Source organism: Haliotis rufescens, unplaced genomic scaffold (genome assembly GCF_023055435.1).
Source record: "Haliotis rufescens isolate VD_foot unplaced genomic scaffold, xgHalRufe1.0.p SCAF_10, whole genome shotgun sequence".
Classification (NCBI taxonomy): domain Eukaryota; kingdom Metazoa; phylum Mollusca; class Gastropoda; order Lepetellida; family Haliotidae; genus Haliotis; species Haliotis rufescens.
The window spans coordinates 23,957,349-23,979,679 of record NW_025963780.1 but is presented as its reverse complement, the minus strand read 5'-3'; the positions used below and the strand labels follow the sequence as shown (position 1 = coordinate 23,979,679).

The 22,331-nt window shown below is 37.9% G+C and overlaps 1 protein-coding gene across 7 annotated transcripts in view; it reads left to right on the top strand.

Moving 5' to 3' along the window:
* The window catches only part of LOC124130871 (RYamide receptor-like), a 258,818-nt gene that overhangs the window by 223,481 nt on the left and 13,006 nt on the right, over positions 1–22,331 (top strand). For 6 of the 7 annotated variants that reach the window (XM_046493911.2, XM_046493913.2, XM_046493910.2 and 3 more), the window contains one exon: positions 8,554–8,619. The exons of the other annotated variant lie outside the window; for it this stretch is intronic. In XM_046493911.2, the coding sequence (XP_046349867.2) occupies positions 8,554–8,619 (66 nt within the window). The remainder of the gene's footprint in view (positions 1–8,553; positions 8,620–22,331) is intronic. 7 annotated transcript variants of the gene reach the window in all.

The following is a 22,331-nucleotide window of genomic DNA, read 5'->3' as shown; positions in this document are numbered from 1 at the left end:
TGAATAAAACTGGGGAACATTTCATATAAATCTTGTGGTAAACTGGGGAACAGTTATTTACTTTAAAATGTATGAATAAAACTGGGGAACATTTCATATAAATCTTGTGGTAAACTGGGGAACAGTTATTTACTTTAAAATGTATGAATAAAACTGGGGAACATTTCATATAAATCTTGTGGTAAACTGGGGAACAGTTATTTACTTTAAAATGTATGAATAAAACTGGGGAACATTTCATATAAATCTTGTGGTAAACTGGGGAACAGTTATTTACTTTAAAATGTATGAATAAAACTGGGGAACACTTCATGTACACTTTGTGGTAAACTGGGGAATAGTCGTCTACTTAAAAACGGATGGATAAAACTTGGGAACATTTCATATAAACTTTGTGATAAACTCGGGAACAGTCCGTATAAAACTTGACAACTGCAGTGTAATTGATAAGGGGATAAAAGTGGGGAACGGTAACTACAGACAAAAAGTGGGAACATTCATCTATTAACACCGAGATAAGTGTGAGGAACACAGTGACTGTTGTACTCATGTTGAAGTTGTAACTGCACGTAGCACTAGTTTTGTTTGTGCAATGGATGCAGTTTTTTACCTAAGCACATACATTCAACACGTCAATTAATATTGTCAGTACGTGTTCATTCTGATTTAGTGCTAAGTTCATTTGTTATTGCATGATGAACATGTCATCTATGTGTTTAATATGTTAGCAGTGACAGCAATCGTTTTCTGACACCTGTAAACGTGTGGTTACGTTTCTCATATTTTTTTCACATCTGAATTTTGTTAATTTTTGGGGTTTTCTTTGGATGATAGTTTTTTATTTTTCATTTTGTTTTACAGGATTTATGATATTAATATGTGCATGTGTTTAAGATTAAAAATTGCAGACTGATATTCAGACCCACATGACAAGATACAGATAAAAGGCAAGGTTACTTTTGAAAACGTCAGTATATGAGAATTGAGTCCTTGAAGAACTTGAGTGTAATGTGTATGGTCGAACCCCTGTTATCTCAAACCTATCGGGGGAGGGGGTTGTAACTTTGAGATATCCAGACATCCTGACAGATCAAGTAACAGTATTATACATAGCAATATTATTGCATACAAAAGAAACACAAAGCATGTATATAATGACAAGTGGAAATGTATTTCACCGTAAATGATTTTTAACAGTTGTGATAAATTATGTACAGCGTTCATGTACCTTATTAGGCATACCGTATTCGACGTAATAAGCGCCCCGATCTAATAAACGCCCACGGCGATATTTGCTAATATATTGGCTAGTATACAATCCAAATCACCACCCCTTCCGATTGATCAATGTACACAAGACTTATTTATTCGTGTATAATACGCACTCGTGTGTTATATCACTCTTAATTATGGGCAATTAAATTCTTGAAAAATATATCTGTCGTATGTAAACATTTCAGGCTGTTAGCATAAACCACGAAATTTACGATCTTTCAACTCAAAATAATATTCTAATAAGCGCCCCCTATTTCTAATTTTGAGAGCGCCCTGGGCGCTTATTACGTTCAATACAGTAACAGCAAGCACTTTATAGTCTGTAATTTTGTGAACAAATGGTTCAAATTGCACTGCACTTTATCAGCGATGTTAGATGTGTGACGCAAGGTTCTAGATATTCTTGGATGTTTTAGTAAGTCTGTCATATCCAATATAGCCAATGCAAGTCTTTAATGTTTAGCAAGTCTAGATTACTGCAGTATCAGAAATGAAGAGAGTCTCTTGGCTACTTTTTATTAAATTTCATAACTATAATTTTAACAACTGTTTTTATCAGTAAATATGTTCATTTCAGAGACCAGATGTTAGTGTAGGATTATTGGGCAAATGCCAACTTCAAGATAAAAGTACAAAATACTATTGTGAAGTCAACTTGGGACCCAGACCAAGTTTCAATATGTTTTTATCTCAATTTCGAGATAAGCAAATGTATATGTATTTCTATAGTGAGGTGGTTGGGACTGTAGATTAGGTTCCAGATATCAGTACATTCGAGAAAACAGAGTTTGAGATAACGGGGTTTGACTGTTTAAGGTTGAGACATTTTGGCACCATTTTGGAATTTGGTAGTTTGGTTGTCTGTAATCACAGATTACACTGGCTACAAGAAACATTCCGCAAGGTGGACTTGTCCATGTTGTCCAAACATGAAATTATATGAATATTATCTCATATTTGTGAAATCAAAAACAGTATCCAGAGTTCTGAACATAATTTTCAAAATCAGCATCAGTCTGAAATTATGAATATCTATCCACACTAGGGGCAAAAGGAATTTAGTTGCATGCCCTGATTGAGGATAGATTGTGTTTAGCTCTGTTTAAGGTGTAGTATTATGTGTATCTTCAGGACCAATGGGTACACTTCGATGTCGAACGATACGAACGATACGTTCCGACTCCACTGTTGACTGTACCCGCTTTTCGTGTGCAATGCCAAGGTGAAGGGCATGTAGTGTTGTATTTTCTCATTGTGTGATGTGGTTTGGTGATGACTTGGCATGTACTGTCATTGAAAAAAAATGTCTTGACCGTTACATACTACCTCTTCTAGTCACGATTCCTTGCTCAGGCCACGATAAGTTAATTATTAGATTTTCATCAAAATTTGTAACAGACAGGCAGGATTTTCACTTATCTTGGACGATCAGACGAGTGGCTTTGTCAATCCTTGATGTATGTGTATCAAGGGTCAATGGAAGGCTCACCAGTAGCAAGTTTCTATGTAGGTAATGCTTCGGGTCAGTAATTGGCGTGAGTAGGGTTTTTGGTATCGGGGCAGGCTTGGATGAAATATATCTTGTAATTAATTTATAATGGCCTTAGCATTTCATTTTGTGGCTTAGAAGAGGATTTGGTGTTTTTTAATAGCATTTCATTTTCACAAAATTGTCTTTATTGAAATACAGTCACAGGACCCTTGTGGAAAGTATCACACTGCAGATCTTAAAATTTATCCGAAACAATCATTGCATCTTCACGAAACAAGGGAGTTAACTGACTGTAGAAGTGCAGTTTCCGCCCTTGCCGAGCTAGGCTGGAATGTCTGTGTTCGGTCGTAGCACCACCAGTGGCTAGTACGAGTTATGTCCCTTCTATGTCCTTCTTATTGACCAATCAGTTTCCACCTCTCGTATCACATACATTTGCTTCAAACAAAATGGCGTCACCCAGTTATTTATAATCAAGATCTACCTTGTAATAAAACAGGCCCAATGATTTATAATCAAGATCTTGTCTTGTAAAACACGCCTTTCTTCCCGAAGTGCATCAAATCACCTTAGCGCCTTTATTAAAAACATGAAAAGATTTGGAAAATATCTGTTGACGTTAAGTTGTCAGTACACATGTTTCCACCCTTGTCGAACTAAGCTGTAATTATTGAGTATTATTTAGGCTGGAGTAACGATTCCAATCAAAATCATGTAACGAAATCGACTTCCAGTTTGTAAACTGCAGTGCAGATTTTGGTGAATTACAGGATTTGCATAGCAACTGGATTGTTAGAGTAATTAAACTCCCTTGCCTAGGGAAGATGCAATCATTGGTACCATTTGTGAAAATGAAATTTGAAATTCCAATGTTTATAATAGCTAATGTTGTATCCTTTGCATACATGATCGATGCATTTTGAGTATTTATATTTTAGTTGTTTAATATGTCAAATTAGTGATAATTGATTAATGAGAAAAAGTGGATTTTGTGCTTCTCAAAACACTGTGTAGACTCTTTTCAAACCCGTGAACATTGTAATATACTACTGAAAATAAGTTAAGGATCACCCTATGCCATGCCAGATTAACTATAGTAACATGAAAGAAACAGGTGATCCTTGACTTTATTTGAGTAGTATCTGATGCAATTTTGTAATGTTTTGATCAAGGATATACTCCATTCCATTGAGGACTTCTCAATTCTTTGGTAGGAGATCGACGATAACATCAGTTTTGAACACACTCCAATGCAAGTCTAAATATAATTTACTAACAGACAAACCAGAATATCGAACGATGCGTACAAGCATGGTGTTGATGATGTTGTTGTGGTGGAGCATGGTGTTGTACTGGATGTTGTTGATTAATCATTACTTTGTTAAGCACTGTTCCTCAGATTAAATTGGAAAAAAGATTCATCAACATGGTTTGAGAGTCTTGCTCAATGCAATTCTGTTAATCAAATCATAAACCTGACATCTATTTTTACAATTATGTAAATAAGACATTTTGAATATGACAAAACCACTGGTGTTAAACAACTTAACAAACTGTATCCTAGGCCAGTATAATCATATAGCACATCTACTAGATCTAAAGGGGAGCTAGAGATCAGGGGGATCTCTGCTGGTTGTTTCAGTAATCAGATTTGAACCTGTCAGTGGATTTATCTAGGATTTTCCTGTGAGTACCTAGCCAGGCAAATTAAAAAAACCTCATTGTTCTGTTGGGGCCGTGGGGTAGCACAGTGGTTTAAGCGTTCGCTCATCATGCCAAAGACCCCGGTTCGATTCCCCACGTATGTGAAGCCCATTTCTGGTGTCCCCCGCCATTGATATTGCTGGAATATTGCTTAAAAAGGCATAAAACCATACTCACTCACTCACTCATTGTTCTGTGGAACAGACCCTTGCTTCTAAAATTTGAAAATATTTTAGCAATGGTTGGTTGGTTGGTTGGTTTGTTGTTTAACGCCGCACTCAGCAATATTCCAGCTATATGACGGCGGTCTGTAAATAATCGAGTCTGGACCAGACAATCCAGTGATTAATATCATGAGCATCGATCCACGCAATTGGGATCGATGACATGCATCAACCAAGTCAGCGAGCCTGACCACCCGATCCCATTAGTCGCCTTTTACGACAAGCATAGTCACCTTTTACGGCAAGCATGGGTTGCTGAAGCCCTATTCTACCCCGGAATCTGCACGGGTCTATTTTAGCAATGAATCACTGTTTAAAACATTTAGCATACCACAAATAAGACATTATTTGTCCTATTTGTGTATTTTTACTGACATTGTGTTGCCCTCATATCAGCCACTGCGATATCCTAGGTAAATCCCGACTGTCAGTACAACAATAATATGCTGAACAAAAAAAAGTTAGGGATCATGAATATTTGGGGGATATTTTTATGACATTGTGTGCGCACGACAAAAACATATCCCCAAAAAATTCATGATCCCCAATTGTTCTCGCTCAGTATAATATTATAAAGCCTAGATTTTATTTAATACACCCCATTTTAAAATTTCTCGCTCCGTCTTTGGACAATTGTAAATAAAATAGAAACGAATGTTTCGCAACTGCAAGTTGTTCATCTTACACGACATTTGTGACGTCTTGATTGTGCGAGAATGTGCCGCGTATTTGTACACTTGGAACATGCTATATAGCTTGTTATACAATATCTGCCTCCCTTTCATGTTTGTGTATAATTATATGCATAGTTGTAGAAGATATTGTTCATAATGTATATACATATATTAATATATAGTTTACCCTGGTAGTATAGCCATAACAATTAATTACTTGTTGTTTCAAATATTGATAAATATTCAAGCAGTGTTGAGACGGAAACAGTAATCAACCAAATGAGAGCCCTGTTACCAAAGGGATCTTAGTGTTAAAGATGATCGTAACTCCCATACTCTATCATAGGCTTACGATAATCATAGTGCTAAGATAGCTTTGTGGAATCGAGCCTTGGGTGTATATAAATTGCAAGCAAAGGGAGGGGTGGCCGGGTAGCCTTGTGGTTAAAGCGTTCGCTCTTCGCGCTGAAGACCTGGGTTCGATTCCCAACATGGGTACAATGTGTGGAGCCTATTTCTGGCGTCTCCCGCCGTGATATTGCTGGAATATTGCTAAAAGCGGCGTAAAACCATACTTACTCACTCACTCACTACAAGCAAAGGGTGTGGCAAATCAGTTTAATCTAGTGAACTGTTCAGTCTGTTAAGAAGAATATTTGCGTATACCGTATTCAACGTAATAAGCGCCCATGGCGATATTTGTTAATGTATTGGTTAGTGAACTATCCCAATTAGCACCCCTTCCGATTGATCGATGTACACAAGACTTAATTATTCGTGTATAATACGCACACATGTGTTATTTGCATCCTTAATTATGAGCAATTAAAATCTGGAAAATGTATCTGTCTTGTATAATACACACATACATTTTTTGTATCATTTCAGGCTGTCAGCATAAACCACAAAATTTACAATCTTTCAACTGTGTTTTTTATTCTCACCAAAATTATATTCTAATAAGAGCCTCCTATTTCTAATTTTGAGAGCGCCTGGGCGCTTATTACGTTGAATATGGTATATCAAGCGTGTATTTTTTTGCATATTTCTGTTGGCAAGACTGTGTTTGGTGCATCAAATAGTTGAATACGGTGTTGGTAAATGCAGGTGTTGCATTGCAGGGTGACTAGATTATGTTGAGCTGTTCTTGAAGACTTTGAGGTTTTCTGAGTTATTGGAAGTCGGATGGTGGGGGGTGGGGTGGGGGGGTGTGTGGATTGGAACATTTACTTTCCTTTGTTAAGATAGTGGAATGACTTGTAATTATTTGATGTGGCTGAACTCTTCCTTTGTTGAAGGTCTGGTATCAAGATAAAAAGAAAAATATACACCTGGGAAAAAGATAATCACTGCTTACTGATATTAAATATTTCCATGTTAAATAGTCAGTTTTTGAGATCTTAAACATTTATCAAAATGAAATCAATGGAATAGCTTAATTACCGTACGTCCCCTGAGAAACATGGCAATCAATTTTTTCTGGTACATTACTGATCTTACTATAGTAGGGCGGTCGGGTAGCCCAGTGGTTAAAGCGTTCGCTCGTCACGCCAAAGACCCGGGTTCGATTCCCGCCATGGGTACAATGTGTGAAGCCCATTTCTGGTGTCCCTTGCCGTGATATTGCTGGAATATTGCTAAAGGCGGCGTAAAATCAAACTCACTCACTCACTCACTCACTATTATAGTAAACATAGCAGTGAAGAAAGGGATGTGGCTCTCCTAGTAACTGTTAGTAACCGTTTAGTTTCATGGATGTTTGAGGTTTGTTCTCTACCTCTCAATCTCAACAACAAATTTAGTTTGTGTATGGTTTTAATAAGCGCCACCTTTGTCAATTTTTTAAACACCTGGGGCACTTATTAGAGCAAATATGATATGTACTTATTTTGGAAAGATGCATGGAAAATTTATTTGGGTATGATTTTAATAAACACCCTCTATTGAATTTTCTAAACACCTGGAGCGTTTATTACGGTAAATATGGTATGTACTTTTTTCCGAAAGATGCATGGCGTCAAGATATATTAAAATGAAGAAGGGGTGTGCTTTACTTTTTTTCAGGTGTATATATAGAAAAGTAAACTTAATACAAAGAGAATTCAAAATATTTTGCAAATTATTTATTGGAAACATTTTATTAGGTCCTGTTCATCCTTTGTTAGAACCCTTCACCAAACTGAGAGTGTAGTATTGGTCAGCATATTTGACTCACTGCAAATTCAAAGGAGAAGTTTCCATGCTTGTGTATAGCTTTAGTACAGCCGGTATGTTTTCTTGAGAGGACAACCAGGTCATATATAACCATAATGAAAATTTGGTTTTCAAAACAAGGGAATGCTTTTTGAGAGCAACCAACACAGAATTATATGTAACAAATCTTCACTGTTTTTCGCTGGTTCGTATTTTTTTCATAATTATTTTCCTATCGTGATCTTATAGTTACCCCACAGTCGAAGGCCACCATTAATAATACAGGTTTCCCTGGTCTAGTGACACAGTCTTTTGAAGATATTAATCTATAAACTTGACTAAATGTACATAAATGTCCGGTGGTTTGAGAGCTAATATTTCATAATGTTTAATCCTAGATTAGTTGTCCTTCAAAGAAAAACCACACCAGTGTTTTTAAACCAGAAACATCATTCCGTTTCATCACGCTTTGGCCATGGACAGGATGTCGCCAGTCCCTTATACCATCCAATACCCAATTGGGATGAGACCCGTGAAGATCCGGGGTAGAATAGGTCTTCAGCAACCCATGCTTGCCGTAAAAGGTGACTATGCTTGTCGTAAAAGGCGACGAACGGGATCGAGTGGTCAGACTCGCTGACTTGGTTGATGCATGTCATCAATCCCAATTGCGTTGATCGATGCTCATGATGTCAATCACTGGATTATCTGGTCCAGACTCGATTATTTACAGACCGCCATCATATAGCTGGAATATTGCTGAGTGCGGCGTTAAACAACAAACCAACCAAACTGGGATTCATCTAACTTCATGGCCAATGAATGGTTCTTCATTTACCATTAATGAGGAGATAATTTTCGCCAGACTTGACTCGAACAAAAGTTTACCGAAAGACATTATTCCTCATAGTAAGCATGGAAACTCCTCCTTTAAGAAAGGTTTATGGAAAGGTTGACCAAGTATTTGAATGAAGCATGTAAATGTTTTCAGGTGGCCATTCAAGAAAATTTGGTGATTGCTCCACCATGGGACTACAGTCGAAAGTTCTCGAACCAGGTGGAATATGGTTATGTCTTGTATTCTCTGTAACCACAACTCTTGGAGAATATTGCCGAGTGTGGCATTAAACAACAAACAAACAAACAAACAAACAAACACACACACACAACTCTTGAGGATATACAAATAATTTCCAGTGTTGTCGAAGTTTCAGATCAAAGAATGGGTGCTTAAATGACCAATCAGGTATCATTTTCATTTTGTCGTCTGAATGGATATCTGCGTGATACCAACGACAAACAAAGTGAATGGTAATTTTGCCTGAAATTATTCACCTTGTTTAAGTGTAGGTTAACACCTTCCTAAAGGGTGATTTGAACTTTCAATGCTCGAGGCGGGGCGATAACCTACTTGAACCACAGGGGTCACAAACGCAATGCATTTTACATGGCAATGCAATCCTATGAACCATGGCCACCTCCCAGCTCGTCTAAATCGGCCAAACCTCGGCATGTTGCATGTTCATTGCGAAGAGTAACAACTCTCCGAAACAATGGACATAGCACACCCTGGTGGTATAATTGTGTCTTTTTCCCAATAAGAATCCAGACGGAGGAAAACCAAATACCAAATACTGGTCTCAAGAGTCAACTAAAGTACTCACGGAAATGAAAAAAAATTGTTTTTCTCAATTTAAAAATCGACACAAAGTGTTACGTAGCTGTAAATACGAAATAACAAAACAACTCGAAAAGTACTAGTCTGGATTTGCTAGTTTGATCTCAGCGAACAATACAAAATGTACTTTACAGGAGGTAATTTGTCGGCACTTTCAACATTAAAAAATATAACTAAGTCCAAATTGACATAGCAGAAACAGACTATAGGCATTCTGCATCTGTTCTCACCTGTCGTCAAGGTGTCATAGGTCACCTTGATCTACTTACACCTGGTTATGCCCTGTTTCACAATAGTCTGTTTTATTCACATTTTTACACACTTTTACGTGTAAAAAGGCAAAAAAAACATTTGATACGCTGTATTTGTGCCACGGCCCAATTACACATGTAGTACTAATTTAGTTCTTTGAATATTTACATATTTTGTATATTAACTGCATTTATTTAAGATCTGAGGTAAAAAAAAAAAGTTTTTTTTTCATTTCCGTGAGTACTTTAGTAGGCATATGGGACCTGGTTGATTGGCTGCCATGTATCAATGCCGTGGATGGTTGCTTAGAAATATCCACTGGTTTATCCTTTATTTTGGTTTATTAAAAGCTGACATCATAATGCTGCAGTATTGTGGCCTAAAATGACATTCACTCTTTTCAAATTTCAATACAAATGAAATATTGCCGTTAAATTTTCCAATTTATCTCGCGAAGGTTAGAACAAGTCACATTTGTAATCCACCGCGTTCCCAGAGTTGTGGCTTACAGTGTTAATACAGGACACGTCATCGTGCTCACTTATTGTCATATCTGTTCCTTGCTATTTCTTGTCTATGCATTAAGGATGAAGCACTTTATGTTAAGTATCATCAGTTTCAGCTGGTTGAAATTGCAAGCAGCGTTCTGGCCTCCTGTCACGTTTTGGTTTTTGTTTGCAATGCATGCTATAGCTTGTAGCTGAAGTAGACACATTTTGGTGTGTTTAGAGCCTGTCTGAATTAAGCCACTATACATATTAGACTATTAGATCACAATGCATGCCTCGCCAGTTGTCGAAGGGCCTGCTAAACCATGTCCAGAGTTAGATCCTTTAGATGTGTGAAAACTTAAGTTTCTCGGTTCAAATCCCAGATTGCCCCAATTATTTTTTCTAGGTTTGTCAGCCCCATACCTATTCTCAGTGGTACTGAAATTAAAGCCTTGAAATCAAAGTATTGCAGGCGCTATTATTTAATTCTGTATACTTCGGTTTTTTTCAGTCAAAGCTATGTGGAGGACAGACTGTTTTATGTTTTCGTAATTTTTCTCCAGATTTGCTCCATTTTTCAAAATGAGCATTTAAATGCCTGTAAAAAAACAATTTTATCATGGGTGCAAACAATGAAACTGCCTCTCTGGAAAGGATGACCAAAAAATAAATTGTATTGTATTTTTTTTATCCTTACGTATTCCTTATAAAATGGTCAGTCCCTGTTTGTGGTGTCGGTAGTGGCATGGTAGTAAGAACTAACAATATATTCATCAAAACTACCTGTGTATCATGTATATTACATTGTTTCATGACAAAGTGTAGTCATGTGAGTATATGGTACAAATGTATATGTAGGACTTTTAAGCTGCTGTGCTTTTTTGAGACTTTTATACATGCATGATTGAAGAGGTGTTTTCGCTGTTGTGTTTGTGCCCTCGTGCTTCAGTGAGAGTTTTTCTTTAAGCTTGAGTCTATTAAACAAGTACAATTGTTGGGCGTGTTGTTTTACCCTGTTTCACGTATGTGCCATATTTGTGTTTCATATTTCAGAGAGACACCATGTAAATTTATTTCAGGTGTGAGGATATTTTTAGCCTGTGCAGCATATCTTTCTTTTTATCTCGCCATGTTCTTTATTTGCTTCTGGAAAAAAATAAGGGAACAAAAATTTTGGCTGTAATTATTATTATTATTAAACAGATTAAAATAAATGAATGCGGCAAAGAGGGTTTGGGTGATCTTCTTATCACCATCATCACCATCACCACCATCATCATCATCATCATCATCGTCAACATCATCATCATCATCATCATTTTTATTTCATTAAAACAAATTCTTCCATTTTCATGATTTTCCAATGGAACATGCATAACCACGTCTCTTGGTAATATGGCCCTATCGCCATTTTTCATCTGCTTGTTTCTGTGAAACACATGCTTCCTTTACAACTGTTCCCTTATTTCTTCCCATGAGTATAATATTGATTTGCAGATGGCGAGGAGTCATCAGACAAATGTATTGACTAAATTAAGAACTGTAAACAATTAAAATTGGGACATTTCAACTTATTAACAATCTTTTTTCAAATTGTTTTGATCGCATTTTTCAAAATTATTCTTCATATTTTGATTTAGGGAACAAATAAAATCTGTAATTAGGTTGAATTGTTTACATGAATTTCTGAAACCGTCTGTGCAAGCCAAATATTGGTTTCAATGTTACAACTCACTTGATTATAGATCAGAAATTTGCAGATGATTAATGTTCCCTTTAGGGATGGAAAGCAGATCGTTTACGTGCGTGTGTCATGTCAAGAGGCTACAGCGGGGAATAAGGGGTCCACTATGGCTCCTGAGAATGAATTATAACTGGGTTGGCTACCACTAAGAGACCGACCATTTGATATTGGGGGAGGGGGCACGAGTGGCCCAGTCATCTAAAGCGCCGCGATTCGCTGTGCAGAGTTGCATCCTTTGATTGTGGGTTTCGAATCCCGGTTCACCCCGATTATGTTTCTAGGTTTGTCAGCACCATACCCGTGCCTGTGGGTTTCACCGAAGTGGTAAACGTCTAAGACCTGCATCACTTCGGGCTTTCCTCCCACATTAAGCTGACACGCTGTGATATAACTGGAATATTGTTAAAAGCGGCGTTAAACCCAACTCACTCACTCACTCACGATATTGGGGGAATGCACTGAGATTATTTCAGCTATTTTTGTCTTTATATCAACTTACCAGAATATTCCTTAAACAGATCCTCCATAAACAAAATAATTGTTTGTCTCAAACAAAAATTCAATCTCGCTCTTATTGGTCCTTAAAATATAAATATTTCTGTCTGATATTATTTTATCCCCTCCACTGTAAATCCATGGTTACAGATGAATGTTTCAGGTTATATTGTTTGTCAAACGAATAAGGTAGGTTTGCAGTTTTCAGCTTGAACTTGTAATCATTATCTAGATAGCTACATTCAAATTTTTATTTGAAAAATGGCCATTACCATGACAGCTGTTGAAATGATTTTCATAAATAATATTCTGGTTTTGTGGGTTTCATTGACCTTGATCTTGACCATGACCTTGACCTTGACCTTGACCATGACCTTATCACTGAAACATGTTCGAAGGGTACTTTGCCCTATTCTGGCTATTTTTGGAATTTCTTTTGGTGAAAAATGGCTATTGTAATGATTTCATTGGACTAATATCTTACTGATGAAAAGATAATGATTAATTATATCTGTAGTGGGTCACTGTGACCTACTTTTGAAGTACATGTAATAATTGTTCCACATGTCCAAAACCTATTTTATGCAATGTAGGTTACCCTGACCTATTTTTGATTTTGGACATATGGTTAGTTGGGTGTGGGGTGGTTGAGCAGGGGGGGATGTATTTCATAGAAACTGCCAGTATGTTGGACATGCTTAATCTTGACCTACTTTTATGTTTTGTATACATTTAACAATATGTACTTCAGTAATTTGACAAAACAAGATCTTTTGCCTCAAAATGTGACCATTGGTCATGTGGCTTTTAGTAACAGTAAGACCAATTATTATGTTTCTTGGACAATGTACCACTGAAGACAGCATAAACAGGGTTATCATAATTTTGGGCATTTTTGAGTTGTCCTGAAAAATGGCTTTGTATTTTCTCATTTCTAACAAGTAGGCTATTAGAATATGCATACTTTCGTGATGCATTTATATGAAAGACAAATTTCATCAAATTACATATATTTTTATGATGTATTAAAGATGTATTAAAACTAGTATTAAATAGAACAATTTATGAAATAATTTTTAATCTGAAATGAGTACTATGTAATATCGTGGTGCTTCCTTCACTTTATTGTATTCCATGATATGAACTATGAGGATATTTAATATTTAATATAAGAACATGGTTGTTAAGTTTAAGTGATGGACGTGGCTGCATCAGTTTTTGCATGTCACATAAACTAAATAACCAAATTTAATAAATAATTTGCATAACCCTTTATTTGCGTATGAATTACTCACAGTATTTGTATTCATGTATATTTTTTGCAGCCCAGTAACAAGCGTGTAGTTGATTTATTTCTCCTTTTGATTTATATACAAACCAATGACTGTTGCATATGTTCATTTAAATATGCAAATAGTTAAGGTCGGCATTATACATCAGCTATTTTTTGTAAGTGTTCCTCCCAAATTGATTATTTTTGTTGCCATATAACTGTAGAATTGTTTATTTTCAGGTCCCATATAGATTTGCATGTTTACGCACTGTAATGTTTTTTTACTTTGTTATAATATTCATGCAGATTTATGCGCATATTTAATTTGGTGATGTCATTGAAGGTTGATTAACTTTCTATACAGTTTGCAATGTACATGTAAAAAATAATTTAACTATTTCGTGTGCTATTTTAAATATTTCATGATTAGAAACCTAAAACACTTTATGAAGGTGTTAACTGGATATTCATATGTAGAACATTAATTGATGCTTTGTTTTTCTTGCGGCTCAGAACCCCAAGATAACGATAATGAACAACAATGACAGGTAGAGTTATCTCCCTTGGTTGTCAACACGTGTGATTTTCAGCGATCTGATTCATTAGTTCTTGTTTATTCAACATCCTTAGTTCAGTATTACCTCACACTATTAGTGGATGCACCATGTGGTTTTCAGCTTCAGTTTTTGTTTCCGCGGTTTATTGTAGCGACCTCTCTTCATTATCATTTGTTAAAGCCCTTTGAAGCATGAATTATCAGTCCTTCTTTCGTAATGCGCTCATTAATATGGCACAACGAAGAGGTAAGTTTCATCTAACTTGTTGTTATGTTAACAGCATGATTCCATGGTGAAATCACCTGGCAAGTATGAATCTTGTACGACTAGGGAAGAAAAAGAACAGTGTCACCTTCTTTTGCAGGGCTAATGTTATAAATCTTCCACCGGTCTCGAAGGAGACATGGGTTGATGCGCCATCTATGATAGTTTATGTTGTCTGGGCTTGACAACATGTACCACAGTTAGGCGTTTGTCCTCTTCGTTAATTTTTAACATTCATAGAAAAATAGCAGACGACAGAAAACAAACTTGGAATTACTCCCCCTAGATCTATTTCATTCAGAAAATATTGTAAATATCCAGAGAATCGCGCCTTACATCATTAATTCGAGATACAAACTTGTGGTTGGTATGTTGCAAATGTTCGACAGTTCTAGTGGGGAACATGCCAAAATGTACCTTACACTGAATGCACTGGACAATATTCCAGCTATATGACGGTGGTCTGTAAATAATCGAGTCCGGACCAGACAATCCAGTGATTAATATCATGAGCATCGATCCACGCAATTGGGATCGATGACATGCATCAACCAAGTCAGCAAGCCTGACCACCCGATCCCGTTAGTCGCCTTTTACGACAAGCATAGTCACCTTCTACGGCAAGCATGGGTTGCTGAAGACCTATTCTACCCCCGAATCCTCACGGGTCACGACAGTTACGGGCTGTACGACAGGTTCCTTCAGAATCATTATCTATCCCACTTCAGTGGGAACAATAATTGAACTGAAGGGACTTAACATGTCCCGTGGAAAGTACTGCCATACAATCTAGGCAATCTATTAGAATTTCCAGAATATCCTTTTGTTTTTTTATTAAATTTTGAGTGAGTGAGTTTGGTTTTACGCCGCTTTTAGCAATATTCCAGCAATATCACGGTAGGGGACACCAGCAATGGGCTTCACACATTTTACCCATGACGGGAATCGAACCCGGGTCTTCGGCGTGACGAGGGAAGGCTTTAACCACTAGGCTACCCGAACGCCCCTTTTAAATTTTGAATCAAGAACTTTTGTCAACATATTTTTCAAAGTATAGTCTGGAATGGAAGTCACCAGTTTGAAACTAGTGCCATACAGCTTGAGAAAGTGGCGTTCTGATTCTGACTTGGTGACTTGGCTGAGGGCATGCCATTGTGTAACCATGACAGTGTGGATTGTTGCTCACAATATCAATCACTTGATTTTCTGGTCCATATTTACTGCCTGCTGTCAAAATGGAATGTTATTATTACTAGTATTTCTTAGAACAGTTAATGGAATAATGGTTGATGGATGTCATCGTATCACAATTACATGGATCGATGCTCAAGATGTCAATCACTGGACTGTCTGGTCCAGACTCGATTATTTACAGACCGCCATCATATAGCTGGGATATTGCTGAGTGTGGCATTAAACAACAAACAAACAAACAAACAAACAAACAAACAAACAAACAAACAAACCCCTTCAGTAAGTTGTATTCCATCTCATGAACTATGAGGATATTTTTAAATTTAATTAAAGAACATGGGTATTTTTACTTTAAAATGTATTTTCAATGTATTTTCCTCATAAGGTAATAGTAGTTACCAGGACAGTCCATCATTTAAGATAATTGATATATCAGCTTTGAATGAGAACAATTTTCATATTTTACCGTAAATTTCATGATCCATGTCCTTTATGGTTTTCTCTTACGATGCTATTGTGGGATGACTCTTCCTGTGTTGAGTACAGTGAGGCAATTGTATTGCACATTAATTGAATAGGCAGCCTCATTCAGGACATTAGGCAGCCAGAAAGCCATCAATATGGTTCAGTAGGTGCCTAAACATGTTACACAGGAATTAGCAGCTGATACCCATCCATGTTAAGATATCATCAAATAGGCGTAAAAGCTGAAGTTTGAAATAATATTTCAGAGATCTGTAGACATTTTTTAACTGATCATCTTGTTTGTTTGTATAGGTTCAGGTTTGGATGAGTAAGATCTATGACAGGTTTGGATGAGTTAGATCTATGACAGGTTTGGATGAGTTAGATCTATGACAGGTTTGGATGAGTTAGATCTGTGACAGGTTTGGATGAGTTAGATCTGTGACAGGTTTGGATGAGTTAGATGTATGACAGGTTTGGATGAGTTAGATCTATGACAGGTTTGGATGAGTTAGATCTGTGACAGGTTTGGATGAGTTAGATCTATGACAGGTTTGGATGAGTTAGATCTATGACAGGTTTGGATGAGTTAGATCTGTGACAGGTTTGGATGAGTTAGATCTATGACAGGTTTGGATGAGTTAGATCTATGACAGGTTTGGATGAGTTAGATCTATGACAGGTTTGGATGAGTTAGATCTGTGACAGGTTTGGATGAGTTAGATCTATGACAGGTTTGGATTAGTTAGATGTATGACAGGTTTGGATGAGTTAGATCTATGACAGATTTGGATGAGTTAGATGTATGACAGGTTTGGATGAGTTAGATCTATGACAGGTTTGGATGAGTTAGATCTATGACAGGTTTGGATGAGTTAGATCTATGACAGGTTTGGATGAGTTAGATCTGTGACAGGTTTGGATGAGTTAGATCTATGTCAGGTTTGGATGAGTTAGATCTGTGACAGGTTTGGATGAGTTAGATGTATGACAGGTTTGGATGAGTAAGATCTGTGACAGGTTTGGATGAGTTAGATCTGTGACAGGTTTGGATGAGTTAGATCTATGACAGGTTTGGATGAGTTAGATCTATGACAGGTTTGGATGAGTTAGATCTATGACAGATTTGGATGAGTTAGATGTATGACAGGTTTGGATGAGTTAGATCTATGACAGGTTTGGATGAGTTAGATCTATGACCGGTTTGGATGAGTTAGATCTATGACAGGTTTGGATGAGTTAGATCTGTGACAGGTTTGGATGAGTTAGATCTATGTCAGGTTTGGATGAGTTAGATCTGTGACAGGTTTGGATGAGTTAGATGTATGACAGGTTTGGATGAGTAAGATCTGTGACAGGTTTGGATGAGTTAGATCTGTGACAGGTTTGGATGAGTTAGATCTATGACAGGTTTGGATGAGTTAGATCTATGACAGGTTTGGATGAGTTAGATCTATGACAGGTTTGGATGAGTTAGATCTATGACAGGTTTGGTCACTTGGGTGTATTTGAGAGCAGATGCGTGCGTGCGTGCGTGTTGTTAAACACAACAGTCGGCAATATTCCACGTACATAAGACACGGATCATTTAAATCAAAATTGTTCTCTGAACATGCTAGACTTCCTGAGAGAACAGTATTTGTGTGCAAAGTCAATATGTGTAATTTAATATTGTGGACATTTTGAGCATTTGAATCGATATTCATGTTTTTTATTCCTAAAAAAATATCAATAGTGATTCCCTTTGATGTATATTGTTTTCAAACAGTAAAAATCTCATTGTTCAATAACTGCGACAAGTCAATTTCCCTTTTTTATTTAACACTATTCAATTTTTCTCTCTTTCACACCTCAGTTCAACCCTATAGCATGGTAAGATAGGACTGTTCTTGTATGTCAGGTGATGCCGACATTCAGAGAAAGGCAAGTCTTTGATCCGTCTAAGTTCCATATGTTGAAGGGTTCTGTACCAAGAAAAGATTCCAATTTGAGCTGACTTTGTCAACAAATCTAACTCCCCACTGACAGAGAAAACACAAAGAGTCACTCAAATATCCCCCGTAGGAGGGCTTCGCACCCAGCTGTATTTTTCTATTCACTTCCATCCAGTCTGCTAGTTTATCGTCGGTAGCCAAGCTATTGTTTTCATGTTCTTGAAAGTGAAGAGATGTGTTTTGGCCATCTGTTAGTGGTCCATAAACAGTGTTCTCTTGATTTGTTGGTCTGTGTGTCTTCATGGTAGTGATGAGTCAGGTTTGACAGGGCTGATGCCTTTGTTTGTTTTGGACCATTAATCAAATATTGTTGTTTTGACTGGTAATTGTCATAGCAAGGTTTGTTGTGTTGTTGATTCATGAAGATCTATCAATTTTGGTATTTCAAGACAGATTGTTCGCAATACCTAACACAGTCAGGGTGACCTCTTGGTCAACTGCCAGAATTGCTTTGGAATTCAATTTGAGCATTTCAGACCAATGTTTTCCTCTTTATTTTTCATAAAAAATTGAAAACTACCCTCAAGAAATAAATAAATAGTAGCACACCTTTATGTTTATAGTAGTTTTATCTTTTTGTAAATAAGATATTTTTACTTCGGACACCAATGAAGATCCGGGGTAGAATAGCAGCCATAGCAACCGTAAAAGGCGACTATGCTTGTCGTAAGAGGCGACTAACTCGGGTGGTCAGACTCGCTGACTTGGTTGATGAATGTCATCGATCCCAATTGCGTGGATTGATGCTCATGATGTCAATCACTGAATTGTCTGGTCCAAACTCGGTTATTTACAGACTGCCGTCATGTAGCTGGAATATTGCTGAGCGCAGCGTAAAACAACAAACAAACAAAAAAGAAGCAAAAACGCAGCATGAAAGTGGCTTGGTAATGTAGACTAGACCTGGGATGGGTAAATCGGGTACTCTGGTCGGGTGGGTCCTGAGTAGGACCCGGGGACCCACAGGAGAACCAGGACCCATGGTTAGTCATGTGATATATATTTTTTTACAATGACAATAAAATTCCATGGTAACGTTAAGTACAATTCGCTAATGTTCGCATTTCGTTCTGACTATGCACATATTCCTTCTGATTTTTATGTGTTTGAGTAAAGACAAAGTCTCACTCAGCTTCAGTGTATCTAAATTTGCCTGGGCTCCAGTAAAAACGTCCCAATTGAACGTTTTGTACCAACTTGAGACCTACACTGGATACCCAGGTAGGGTCGGGTAAGAGCAGGTCGGGTACCCGGGTTGAAATTTTAGACTTGTCCCCGCCTTACCTTCATCGTGTTTAAATGTGTATATTGAGCTGTATTGCCATCTAGTGAATGAGTTTCATTCCTAGGGACATGATACAAAAGCCCAGTTATGAAGACTACAAAGTTAAACATGTTCAAGTTTGTTACACTAATTGTGCACCAGCTTGTTGAAAGGTAAGGCAGTTTCTGGGTGTGTATCCTATTTCCCTGCATGCTTTATATAATTGGCTGCAATGTTGATTGCTCCCACCCATTCTGTATGTGTGTTGCTATGGTAACGTGGCCCTCCTGTTGCAGAGCTCCATGCAGGGGAGGTGAAGGATGCACCGAGAGAGTTACAACAACCCAAAACACCGTCTTAGCTCCCCGCACTGTCTGCAAAACACTGTCTTGGCTTCAAAGGTGTCTCTTCGATTGGCAGTATGATTGTCTGTCTGTCTGTCTGTCTGTCTGTCTGTCTGTACTTGTCCGTCGACCAGCCAGTGTAATATACCTCCCATAACCACTGCATGCTATTCTACTGACAATATTTTATGTTCTGGGGCCTGGGTGTTTGGGGTTTTCTTTAAATCATATTTTCCCACAAATATTCTGAAAATATTTTTGACTCCAGTTTTACACACAAAACATAATTGTTTGTTGGACTTCCTGAAATCAAATCTGTTTGAAAAAAAGCAATTCTTCAACTCCTCTAGGAGAAAAAACATTGTATGTCATCAAGCAATGATGGACAAAATATTCTCTGACAAACACGCAAGGCACCTGCAGAATATTTGAATAGTCGTCCCCTTATCAGTCTCCTTATTCTGTGTCTGTCTCTATATCTGTACCATGTCTGCTAATCGTCTGCACCAGCCTATTTCGAAATAACCAACTCTATTCAACTCATCTCCAGGCCCACATGGAGTTGGTCAGTAAATCGTCTGAACGTCTGCAATGTCACCTTCATCTGTTTCCTTGACCTCTGTCAAATCCATTTGCTATCTGTTGTCTGCTGATTGCCTTCATATGTGTATGATAACCTGCATGCCTGTCTGTCCTTTCAACAATGGTGAAAATGTGTATCATTGTAACAAGTAATCATTCATTCATCCCAACAGAATATAAAAAAGGTTTTACTTCATGACAATTTCAGATCTTTGTCCTTTATGGGGATCAAATTACCATTTATATATTTTATTTTATCATATGTGATGCACAGATCTTTCTAAAGAAGACATTGAGGATATGTTGGAGATGAGAAGATCAACATATGAAATCGGTTTCAGCCCTTTCATGCAAATGCCAGAATATTTTACTGTTATGTTAGGGTGGTGGGTTACCAAACTGAGTACCCCAAACTTGTCTCCCTGAGGGGACAGCAGGGCAGAAGAGGTCCCCAGTACCTCATGCTTGTCTCTATGCTTGTCTCTAACATCACAGTCCAGGACAGAATAGGTCCCCAGTACCTCATGCTTGTCTCTAAGATCACAGTCCAGGACAGAATAGGTCCCCAGTACCCCATGCTTGTCTCTAAGATCACAGTCCAGGACAGAATAGGTCCCTAGTACCTTATGCTTGTCTCTAAGATCACAGTCCAGGACAGAATAGGTCCCCAGTACCTCATGCTTGTCTCTAAGATCACAGTCCAGGACAGAATAGGTCCCCAGTACCTCATGCTTGTCTCTAAGATCACAGTCCAGGACAGAATAGGTCCCCAGTACCTCATGCTTGTCTCTAAGATCACAGTCCAGGACAGAATAGGTCCCCAGTACCCCATGCTTGTCTCTAAAATCACAGTCCAAGACAGAATAGGTCCCCAGTACCCCATTCTCTATGATTGGAGTCAAGGAATAAATAGACCCACTGTGCCCCTGGATCTATTCCCGTGGATCTTGTGATCTCAAATTACCTGCACTTGATGTTCAGTAACATTTTCCCAACAAATCAAATGTCAAGATGAGGAAACGAAATGGGTAAACTCACCATCACCAGTTTTAATGGACATGAAGACATCCTTCCCATCTAAAAGTTTATTGAGGGCTTTCTGTTGCATGTCAGTCAATTTTTCAATGTTGAATTTCTCATAACATATCATAATCAATGGGACTGGCCACCGTGTTGTTGATATCGCAAACCATTAAGGCTGGCTTGTAACTCGAATTCAGAGACCGCCTCCATGGTGTGGTGGTAGAGCGTCCGCCCGGAGAGGGGAAGGTCTGGGTTTCGATCCCCGGCCGTGTCATACCAAAAGTCGTTAAAAGATGGTACTTGTTGTTACCCTGTCTGGCACTCAGCATTAAGGGGTTAAAACAAGGACTGGTCGGCTCATAGTCAGTATACTGTGTCTGAGTGGGGTATTCATGTAAACTGCAGCATGGTATCTCAGTGAGCTAGCACTATTAATCGGCATCAGTCTGGACTGATGCACGTACATGCACGTCGCTATATAAGTGCAATAATCTTGGACGCGACGTTAAACCCCATTTCACCTCACCTCACCTCACCTCGAATTCAGATTGGTCCGTTAGACTGTGAGTAGCACAGCAAATCAAATTGGCTGATTAAAATCAGGGGAAGGTCATTTGAGATCACGAGAACCATGGGATTGGCTCCAGGGGTGAGTGTAGGTTTACTGAAATGTGAAATGCGAGCCTTGGTGATACAGTGGGTGGTCTAATGCCAGCTAACAAGGACCTGATGGCTATGATGTGTGACCTTATTGATAGTCATCAGCAGCTTGCTTGTTGTCAATTACACCGGTGAAGATCCATGGTAGAATACGTCTTCAGCAACCCATGCTTGCCATAAAAGTTGACAATGTTTGTTGTAAGAAGCAGATAGCGGGATCAGGTGGTCAGGCTCGCTGACATGGTTGATGCTTGTCATCGTACCAAAATTTCATAAATCGAAGCTCATGATGTCAATCACTGGATTGTCTGGTCTAGACTTGATTATTTACAGACTGTCGTCATATGGCTGGAATAAAGCTGAGTGCAGCCTTAAAAAAACAACCAAACAAAACAATTGTATCAACCATTGGTTTGTGTATAGCCTTTTTTATTTACAGCATATAATATATACTGCTCAAAAGAAGTTCAGGACCACCTGATTCTTCCA